General features: G+C 42.0%; 1 protein-coding gene across 1 annotated transcript; it reads left to right on the forward strand.

The window, feature by feature from the left end:
- Nucleotides 1–103: 103 nt before the first annotated feature.
- MARVELD2 (MARVEL domain containing 2) lies at nucleotides 104–10,528 on the forward strand. The gene is made up of 8 exons (XM_015413967.1): nucleotides 104–140; nucleotides 1,240–1,682; nucleotides 1,732–2,440; nucleotides 3,884–3,916; nucleotides 6,469–6,608; nucleotides 7,737–7,908; nucleotides 8,505–8,555; nucleotides 10,207–10,528. The coding sequence occupies exons 2-8, from the start codon at nucleotides 1,255–1,257 to the stop codon at nucleotides 10,318–10,320; spliced, it is 1,647 nt and encodes a 548-aa protein (XP_015269453.1). The 5' UTR covers nucleotides 104–140; nucleotides 1,240–1,254; the 3' UTR covers nucleotides 10,321–10,528.
- Nucleotides 10,529–11,297: the final 769 nt, after the last annotated feature.

The following is an 11,297-nucleotide window of genomic DNA, read 5'->3' on the forward strand; positions in this document are numbered from 1 at the left end:
GCTATAGTTAATAGACTGCCTGCAGGGTTGGAAAAAATTAGATCTCCAGTTTCTGACGCGGGGCGGAGGCACTTTTAGCGGAGAAAGTCTCTCTCCAGCGGAAGCAGCAACATCTTCAGTTGGAGGGGGCGGTCCGACAGGTGAGTCTCTACCTGTAGAGGGCGGGTGGGCGAGATGAAGGCCTATCTGAGCGCACGACTCGCGCGAAGAGACTTTTGTCGCCGGCAGGGAAAACCCCGCTGGGGGGCTCTCCCTATCCAACAGAGCGGCTTTCCTGCCGCCGTTCCTGGGTTCTTTTATTGTATTCTTTTGGCCCGCCCCATTTCCTGAGCCGAGCTGGGACTGACGGACAGGAAGGCTTCGTCCTGAACCAGCGCGGCCAAGGTTCACCTGGGTGAGAGCGAATCCTGCCCCCTTTGTTTCGCACGATTCCTGGGTTCTTTTATTGTATTCTTTTGGCCCGCCCCATTTCCTGAGCCGAGCTGGGACTGACGGACAGGAAGGCTTCGTCCTGAACCAGCGCGGCCAAGGTTCACCTGGGTGAGAGCGAATCCTGCCCCCTTTGTTTCGCACGGGGTGCCTGAAAGTGGGCGGGAGGGCAGAACACGCGAAGTGCGGCTCCCTTTCCCCGTTTCCTGAGGGAGGTGCCTGTCCGGGCGAGGGGAAGAGAAGCGGGAAGGAAGCAACGGGCAGGGAAAAATCTCGGTGTCCCGAAAGGCCCGGGACTTGTAGGCTGAGACCCTAAATTTCCGTGAGGTATTTTGAGGCCTCTTTCTCTTTGGCCGGATTTCGATAGCAAAGTGTGTTCGCGGCAAAGTTCCTGTCTTGTGTAGGAGAAAAGGTTGGAGTGATTGGGGAGCGGGCACAGTTTGTCACCGTCTTTAGCCTCTCATATTCTTTAATTTGCACGTCTGAATGGTGATTCAGTGCCAAAACGAAGCGTTGTGACTACCGGAAAAATCAGCCTCCAATCCTGGGAATATATGAGGGCAAACTGGAATTTACTGGTTGGGGAGGAAAAGGCAGTCTTTAAACGCTTGAAGTTGCTCTCTTTTTTGTTGCTTTTGAAGTCCTGGACAAACTTCTTCCATTGGGCAGTGGCTAAACCTTGGTGAACCCCAGTACCAGTGGGAATAGTAAAGGAAAAAATGTGGAATTGGACTGTTAAACATTTTGTTTAAACTTTTTGGCTTGGGGACTGAAATCTTGTTTTTTCTTACACTTTAATTTCTGAAACAGGGGGAAAGGTTGCAAATGTCTTCAAGGAACACATCAGCGGAACGCAGACCAGGGCACCCCGGTAGATCTGTTCATTATGATGAAGTGTACGTTGATTCCCCTTCACAAGGAGATGCTGAAACAGATTTTCAGGACAATGAACAAATACTGAACGGTGCTTCCTTTCCACCGCCACCTCTTCCATTGCAACCTCCCTTTGGGCCTGAATTTTATCCAAGTGACAGTGAAGAACCAGCTGAGGTGTCTGATCTCAAGCCAGTGAGAAAATTTGTTCCAGACTCATGGAAGAACTTCTTCAAAGGGAAAAAAAATGACCCTGAATTGAATAAACCAGTATCTGCTATTTCTGATGGAGTTGAATGCTCACCACCTTCATCACCCACGCTTACTCCAAAGCAAGCTTCAGTTCCCAGTTCTTATCAAGATCCATATGGAGGATCAGGGGCTTACTCCAAAGCAAGCTTCAGTTCCCAGCTCTTATCAAGATCCATATGGAACCTACAATTCACACAAAGAAGCTGAAGCCATGATTCCACCTGATCCTTATGGGTCTTTGGGGCGGCAAACTCAAACAGCTCTGGCTTACAGTGAGAAAGTAGAAGCTTATAATCTGAGATACTCTTACATGAAATCATGGGCAGGGCTGCTCAGGATCCTGGGTATTGCTGAACTACTCTTAGGGGCAGCTGTGTTTGCTTGTGTCACAGCTTATATTCACAAAGACAATGAATGGTATAATGCCTTTGGCTTGTCACAGTCATATGGCTATGGGACAAGCAGCATGTATGGAGGCTACTATTACAGTGGGCCTAAAACACCCTTTGTTCTTGTCGTAGCAGGACTTGCTTGGATTGTGACTATTATTCTTCTGGCACTTGGCATGTCAATGTACTATAGGACCATTCTCCTAGATTCCCACTGGTGGCCATTAACTGAATTTGGGATCAATGTTGCGTTGTTTATTCTGTACATGTCAGCTGCTATAGTGTATGTAAATGATGCTAACAGAGGAGGACTCTGCTACTACCCTTTATTTACCACACCAATGAATGCATCATTTTGCCGTATAGAAGGAGGACAGACAGCAGGAATTATCTTCCTGTTTGTAACAACGATTATTTATCTTATTGGTGCAATTATTTGCCTAAAACTGTGGAGGCACGAAAATGCACGAAAGCACAAGCAATTTTTGGAACAAGAGGTAAGTCATGTTTTGGAAAATCTTATTTGTGATCCAGGAGTCTGTTTGAAAATTACTACCATTCATTCTCTTCTTATCTTGGGTCTCTCTCCTCAAATAATACACACTTATCAAATTATTTAGGTTCCATATATATCATCAATTGACATTGGTATAATCACTGATGTTCAATTGTGTGTGGTCCTGGCCATAGGTATTACTACTGGCATTCATGCAGCAAGTATTGTAGTTAAGTGAGCATTGTATATTCACTCCCCTTTTGTGGGTAGACAGCAAGTATTGTAGTTAAAGGAGCATCATATATTCACGCCCCTTTTGTGGATACACATCTTTGTGCCATCAACCAGATATAGAGGTTTGCTTACTCTTTATGTAACAAAATAAGTAAAATCCAGAGTTATCTTGCAGGACCAATACATAGTTTCGGTTGGTGTCAATATGTGTTTGATGAATAAGGGGAACCCACTGAGCCTTACTTGCAATTACATTATAAAAGGTTTCTGGTAAATTGGAATGTTTAATTCTGCTAGTCTCCATATCCCTGTTGTGACTGAACTGTCTTTCATGATGTGAAGATTACTTTTTTTAACTTGCCATTTTTCTTTCCAGTTATGTAAGTATCAAGCGTTGTGCAGCATCATTATTCCACTTCTAGTAGTAGTAACTGTTGTCATGCTAGTGCAGCAAGTCAGTGCTGTTACACTGTCACCTGGATCACAATGTGTGGATTGGCCATTAAATCCCAGTGGGCTGGGGGGGTTCTCCTGAGCCTCACCCTGCTCAGGGGGACAGTGAGGCCAGCTGTACTGAAGCCTGGGAGGCAGAGGCCAGGCAATGGAGACTGCTGTTGGATAGAGGCAGGTGGCTTGGTGCCCTGCCTCTCTGCCCCCCTGCCCATTGGCCCAGCTAGTGGGTCTCCCACTGAAATGCTTCTGGGGGAAGATGAAAGCACTGGCTCTCCATCAGGTCTGGGGGTGGAACCATTTTTCAGGGCTGGGCTGGCCACCCAGGTTGCCCCTGCAGGATTGGCTTGAGATGCCCTAGTAATTGTTTGCTGTTATAAATACTGTTAAATTACTATAGATGGTTATTCAATGCTTTGGTGTTGGAATGTGAAAATTTAAGGTTTTGTTGATGAATACTATAACACCTAAAACCCTACACTACTTTTAAAAAGTGAAAATTTTCAGGATTTTGAAAGATGGTTTGGGATCCAACCCCAAAATTTAGATTTGTGTTACGCGTTCACAAAGTTACATGCACGTAACCAAGATTTATTTCCTTATTAGTCAGTACTAATAATTATCAGATTCGTCATCTTATTAACATAATACAAATAGTGAATTGGCTTTTTAGAATTGCAATTATATGTATACTATATTTTAAGAACTTTTGCTTTTGCATTTTACATGCTTAGTGTTGATATTTATTTATTTTTATTAGATGAAGACACAATCTTTTCAAACCAAAAGAATGGTAAGAATAGCATATTTTCTTATATGCACATTCATAAATATATATATATATGCAAATATAAAAATACATAAAGTTTACGAAGTCTGAGGTAACTTAGCTTCAGAATGATTGAGGAAAACGTGGAAAAGGTTGGTATTTCTGAGATAGGCACTGATAGAATGTTTACATTCATAGCTTTTCCCAGTAGGAGTCTACAAATTTGGTTTGACTTCCACCAGCTATTCTTCTGAGGGTATTTTCTCTCTCTTATGTTGTGCTTTTGCAGAAGTGGAACCTGACTCCTGCTTGTACTTCTGCAAAAGTCCAACATGAGGGAGAGAAAACATCCCTCCTGACCAGGAAGGGGAACCTGGGGGAAAGAAAGCTGTTAAAGTGTCTCTCTTCTTGCTAAGCTTGTGCAGGAGGTGCCAGCAATGCCACAGTGGGTTGGGGTTCTTCTTTGTGCTGGGCGTCTAGAAAAAGCATGCTAATTAGGGGGAGCCATGGTAAACAGGCCAAGGGATTTATGAAATTTTGCTCCACAATTCATTGGCTGGTTGTCTGCTGTCATCTAGTAGTTGGCGAGACCTTTCTGATAGTGGGGTGGATCCTACCCCCATCTTACCATTCCACTGAGCAAAGTATACTAATTTATGAATGTATTTATTAAAATATTTATTTCCCCACTTTCCTTTTGGCTTAAATTCCTCCAGTATAAAAAGCCTTCCTCCAACTTAAGTGGCTCTTCAGTTGGAGGAAGACTACTTAGAGGAAGGTTGGATACACCCAAGAATGCTGTAGCACATGTGCATTATGCCAGTATGATAAGTATATGCAGAAAGTTGTTAACAGTTACTCTGGAGTCAATATTTTATCCACTTTCATTAATCTTTTTGTTATCTGCAGAACTCTTACATAAGAGAGTGATGTCATCCCATTTACTTTTATATGTTGGACTTTGTCATCTTTGCAGATGTTAATTGTTTAACTTTAGCATTATAAAAGCTATTGCTTAGGTTTTGACAGCAACCTCAGGACTATTTTTGGGCAGGAACGCACAGGAACGGAGTTCCGGCTGGTTCCCAAGTTGGCCACGCCCATCAGGAACTCATTAGCATAATAGGCCACACCCAACAGCAGAAACTCATTAGGATTGGCTACATTAAGGGTGTGTGGCCTAACATGCAAAGGGGTTTTGACAACAAACAAGGTAAACAGAATAAAAAGCAAAAGGTGGGTGTGGCTGGATGACCACACTACTGGTAACATGGGGGTGTGGCCTAATATGTTAATGTGCTGTGCTGTCAGGGGTGTGACCTAATAGGCTAATGAGTCCCTGCTGTTGGGTGTGGCCTATCATGCTAATGAGTTCCTGCTGGGCTTTTTCTACAAAAAAAGCCCTGAGCAACCTGATAAATCCTGTAGTGTGCCCATCGGGTATTTCTTAAATGTGTGTATGGAGAAGGCTTTTGAGGGTCCCTTGTGGGATCCATAATTCAAATGTCAACTAAAAATTTTCTGCATTTACCCACATGGGGCTGGATTCAGCTTGTTGAAGCTGTGGAGCAATTTCAGCTGATCTCACCTCCTTACTGCAGTTCCTCATGCTGTGATGTATTTTGTTCAGGAGGGTCTTCTGACTCTCAGAGAAGATCTTCAGTATGCATACTAGGATGCTGAGCGGGGTGTGGGGGGGGAGACAACGACAGCTCTGCTACACCAACTTCATTCCTAATGTTTTCTGTGGGATCTCACTCACGGTTGTTTCTGTTTTCTTCCCCCACTATCATTGTTAATATTTCAATAAACCTTTTACTTGTATTCTGTTTAGAGTGTAACATCTTCTGTACAAGGATTCCATTACTTCTGTGCCTTGCATACTGTCAAATTAGCGTCACCAAAGAAGTGTTGAATATGCCAGTCATTATAGTAAATTGGCTGGCCTGTGTGGATAATGAGACCAGCATAACAGAGCCTCCTACAAACAATGGCGAGGTGTCTACATGGCTGGGGAATCCTCATATATACACACCTAAAGACCACCCCCTCCCCATGGCTTTGTAAATGCTCCATAAGAGATGGAGTGTTGACAGAAAGTGGAAAAAAATTGGGAGAAAAACCAGCCTTCTCAAGGTCATAAGAGCTTATAGAATGTGTGTGGGGGGTTTAAATGGTATCTTCCCATTTCCATCCATGATTCCTTGCTGGCCTACAGTGTGTGCATTCATAATTTTTATTTGTCAAGCATTATTCTGTAGTTGGTAGAAACCACTCTGTGTGCCTCTTAGGTATTGCCATAAAGCAGAGAATAGTGAAGAGCCATCAAAATGTTCTTTCTCATAATTTGTGGGAGGTTAATATACTATTACTGGACAAAGCTGGTATTCTTGCATAATGCTGCATTTGGTAATTTCATCATTATTCCATTATTGTTTTAAATAGTTGATTTTAGATATCAGTGATTTGGGAATTATACAATACGTGAATTTCTGTCAATTCGCGATGCTGAGCAAAGCTGTTTTATTTTTGAAATATATTGTGTTAAGACCAAGCTTGATATTATTTTCATTTAGTATGAAGATGAAGATGCTAGTCCCAAAGAAGCAAAAAATCAAAAGAAAAATAAACTTTTGGAAATGAAACCTGAATTGCTCAATGGCCATATACCAACAGGACATATTCCCAAGCCTATAGTGATGGCAGACTACTTAGCGTGAGTGCCTCGGCAATATTCCTTATGGAATTTACAGTTGGTGTGGGATATTCTTCCATTCTCTTTCCACCTTAGAATGTATTAAGATACTGATGTCTTATACTGATTAATTTGTCACTAAGTTATGTTCATATACATTCATTATAATTCAGGGCAAGTGATTTTAATTTGCAAAGTTAAATATGGTTATCAGTTGAAAAAAATTGCATTTGTCTGTTTTAGACATTTTGTTTTATACAGTTCAGTACAGCAGGTTGAGTTCCTATATGGATTTTTCCTGTTTATCAAGAAAATATACTTTTAGACTCTCAGTCTAATTAGATGGTATTAAGGAAGTGGGAAAGAACATGGAGCTGAAATTAACTGAATCTCAAGTCCATCATTCTATTCTAAGGCCTGTGTTCATTAGTCCAGATCAACACCATCCAGGCTACCAAGGAGACTCAAAATAAAATGTACAAGGTACACAATGACTTCCACTGAGTGAGAGCCAGTATGGTACAGGGGATAGTGTTTGGACTAGGACTGACTTAGTTCAAATTCCCACTCATCCCTGAAGCTTCCTGGGTTATCTTGGGCCATTTAGTCTCCCTTTCTGTTTTAGCATTACCTACCTCAAAGGGTTATTATGGGGATAAAATTGGAGAAAAGAGAATAAAAATAACACGGGGAAATCTGGAATACGATTCAGATGACCAAATAATCCAAATTATTCTTTACTGAAGATGGTGAAAACAGTGGAGGATGTGAATCCTTATTGATGCATATTCCTCTACTAAACAGACAGTTTTGGTGTAGTGGTTAAGTGTGCAGACTCTAGTCTGGAAGAACCAGGTTTGATTCCCCACTCCGCCACTTGCAGCTGCTGGATGACCTTGGGCAAGCCATAGTTCTGTCAGAGCTGTTCTCTCAAAGACAGCTCTGGAATGAGGTCTCTCAGCCCCACCTATCTCACAGGGTGTCTGTTGTGGGGAGGGAAAGGGAAAGGAGTTTGTAAGCCATCGAGACTCCAAGTGAAGGGCAGGGTATAAATCCAATCTCCTCCTCCTCTTCTTCATAAAAATAGCATATCTTTGCATCTTGTTCAGACAGTTAACACTGTGACTGTCATTATCCTTTTTATTACAGAAAATACCCAGTAATTCGGACAGATGAGGAAAGAGACCGCTATAAAGCTGTCTTTAATGATCAGTTTGCTGAATATAAAGAACTTTCTGCTGAGGTCCAGGCAGTCTTAAAGAAATTTGATGAGCTAGATGCACTGATGAGGAAGCTCCCTCAGCATCCTGGAAGCACCCTTGTAAGTACCAAAACAAATAAACACATTTTGTCTTATCATGGACAATGGCCTTTCTCTCTCTCTCTTTTTGGAGAACCATAGAGATGTACTACTACTTCTGTGCTCCTACTGTGTAATTTCTGCATTGATTAATATGTCATATATGCTTATCATTATACGTATATAATAATATAATTATATATTATATGGTTATGCTTTGTTTCAGCACCATTTCAGATTTCTGCTTGTTTTCACATTTCTGCAATCCAAGCTTTATCGCACTGTTTATTGGGTGTTCCATCCTATTGACCATACTGACCAACAGACCACTGCTTTTCAGGAGAGAAGCAGAAAAATACATGGTAGTTGACAAACAGTTGCACAGCATAGACATTGTGATCACCATATGGCTTTACTCAGTTTCATATGGTAGAACCTGATTGGCTGCAATAGAACTGTGCAGCTGCCTAGATCATGTCATCTTTTCTCTGACAACCCAGTGACCCTTTTAGGATGATATTCTGAACTTTGTTGGTACAGTCAAGTTAAAAATGTTAGGAGACAGAAACCTGAATACAGAGATACTTTTTAAAATGTTTTTTTTTTCACCTTTATAGGAACACAATAGAATTTCAAAAGTTTTGCAAGAATATCAAAAGAAAAAGAACGTGAGTATAATACTTTAAAAAAGACATTACTGAAAAAAGCTTAAATCTACATCCATTTGAATATGACATTGTCAAATTCAGTTGGTATTCTGACCATATCAAGAATTATGTACCCTATAATGTATTGATTGGGGGGTATATATAATTTTTGTATTGTAATTTTTTATTTTAATTATTACATACTTTACAAAACATAATAATTTTATGAAACAAGGAGAAGAGAAGATAGGTATTTATAACAGTTCATAAAAAGCAAAAGGATATGTCTTATAATTTTTTAAATTCCAATACATAATAAAAATTGCCCAGCATACCCAAAACCTTTTTGTACGTTATGAAGCACCCGGTCTTTGATACAAAAAACACCGGAGGTTATTTGAAGTATTTGTGATGTGCTTAGAGAAAGAGTTAAGGAAGCCTTCTGTACCATGGATCCGGGTTCACATGCATGTACCATACTTGCTTGGGGCTGCTTTTGACTCTACTACAGGAGATCCAAATCACAGATCCTGCACGTGATCCTGGCCATAGATGTCCTCTGCCTTGTATAGTAGTGTGCTTAATTTGCATTTCACTCCATTTTATATCTCTAGTGAACAGGGCTGGCTCCCTCACTAGGCGAGCTAGACTCTCACCTAGGGCGCGGGGCCATCATGGGGGCACCAGAGTGAGCCACCGTCCCCCCCGCCCCCACCAAAAGCTCGCGCCGTGTGCCCTGGCCAGCGCCGCCTGAATTCACCGCCCAGGGAAGGGAGTTCCCAGCCTCCTCTCTACCGCGCCAGCCGCCACACGCTCCCCCTCTGCCTCACCAGCGCTGCCTCTCGCATGGCTCGCTCAGACCTATCCAGTCCCGGTGCCTCTCCCTGCCAGAGGCCCCTCCCCCCCCAGGGGCTCACGGGCGAGAGGGGGAAGGCAATGCAGGAGGGCCTTGCCTCCCCCGCAGAAAGGCTCCCGCCGTCTGAAAGGCACCGCACGGGAGAGGAATGGCCCCGGCACCTTGTGCACGCCACGCCTCAGCCTTGTCCCAGGCAGGCACTTGCAAAATGGTCAGCACGCCTGCCTGCCTCACCTGCCTCCTCCTCACCCCCCTCCCCTCCAACCACCCCCCCTCGAAACAGCCCCTCCCTCCGCCCACCCTCAGAGGAGCAGGAGGAGACGGGGTGCGGTGAGGGGGGGCACCACAAGCTAGTCTCGCCTAGTGCCCAAAAAAGCCTCGGGCCAGCCCTGCTAGTGAATAGGGTGGATCCAACCATCCTCCAGCCTAAGAAGCCTTTCTCCAGTTTACATGGCTCTTCCTCCGATGGAACAGCCAGTTAAGTTGGAAGAAGGTTCCTTAGGCTGGAGGAGAGCCTCAAAGATTGCTCAGTAGGGTTGTAGGACAGGACCAGGATCCACGCCAATGTTTCTATCTTTTAAAAAGGCTATTTAGATTTGTTTCAGTATGAGTCAGATTTCATTACTCTTATACATGAATGCTTTTCTAAGGCAAAAAGACGAGTGCATCATGCAACTAATATCTTGACTAAAGACCCCTAGCAAATCAGAATAACATCTAATCCAATCGATTGAAATTTCCCCACCCTTTCTTAATTTAGCAACTTGAGGTTCCATAGTCTAGCACAAAACAATATTGATTTATTTTGTTTTGCAGGATCCTGCCTTTCTGGAGAAAAAAGAACGTTGTGAATACTTAAAGAACAAGCTTTCACACATAAAACAAAGAATTCAAGAATATGACAAAATCATGAACTGGAATACTTCGTAGCACCATAACTTTACCTGCAAGGGTTTCTGTCTTTTTTAATGTATTTATTGCCATTGTTGCACAAATACTCATCTTCGAGATCAAATACCTACTGATCACCATCCACTACTTAAGTCCTGTATAAACAGCCTTTCCATATTGTTATCTTGAATATAGTGTAAATAAGGTGTTCTTAACTACTTCTATGTATATTTTTTACTTTTTATAATCCCTCTCTTTTTTGATCATATATAGATAAAAAATTAGTTTTTATCCTTTCCCTTGCTCGTTGCTTTAAAATGTTTCCATTTCCATCTTTTGATATAATATTGTGATTTTTTGTATAACTCTGGTTGTAATAATGAATTTAATATGAAAGAGTTATACTGTGAACTTATTAGACCCACATTCTTCTCTATAAATGCACACATGCTTGGACATTGCTTTGTACACATAACTGTGCATTCCTAGTCATCCAAAAGACACCCTGTGTTGTCAGCTTTGATAAGGCGGGTTATCTGTAGGGATGGGGAGCCTGAATCACACAAACCTCCTTATCCTTTGAGGAAGATGATACCTGGATTCACACTTGTCATCCCCTGAATCAGGCAGAGTGAGACAGTGAAAGCAAATAGAGCTATCCTTCCTTCATTTAACTCTGTACACATGGTTCTCTGGGAAGTGTAGAGAACTGTGTGTGCAGTATTGAATTCTGGAAACTCCTGGAAAGGAAATTTTTGTACATGGGATTTGCTTCTGTACACACATTACAATTTATAATAGCAAAGGAACTGAATGATCAAATGTTCCACTAATTTCTTACTCTGCTGAATTTTATAAAAATATGCCTTCATGACAGAGATTACTTTTCATATGTATGTATGTGTGTGTGGGTGTGTGTGTATGAAATAATATAATAACACATAATATAACATTTAGCATGGAATTTTGAAGATGTTAGATGAATGTTATGCTATATTTTTTATGTTGCAGATGTG

The sequence above is a fragment of the Gekko japonicus genome, unplaced genomic scaffold, assembly GCF_001447785.1.
Source record: "Gekko japonicus isolate JY-2015 unplaced genomic scaffold, Gekko_japonicus_V1.1 scaffold1923, whole genome shotgun sequence".
In the NCBI taxonomy this organism is placed as follows: Eukaryota; Metazoa; Chordata; class Lepidosauria; order Squamata; family Gekkonidae; genus Gekko; species Gekko japonicus.

Bases quoted from the DNA above. Each gene is read 5' to 3' on its own strand.
- MARVELD2 (XM_015413967.1), top strand. From the start codon at position 1,255: ATGTCTTCAAGGAACACATCAGCGGAACGCAGACCAGGGCACCCCGGT. The intron at 3,917-6,468 runs GTAAGAATAGCA...ATTTTCATTTAG, and splicing joins CTTTTCAAACCAAAAGAATG to TATGAAGATGAAGATGCTAG. The intron at 6,609-7,736 runs GTGAGTGCCTCG...TTTTTATTACAG, and splicing joins GTGATGGCAGACTACTTAGC to AAAATACCCAGTAATTCGGA.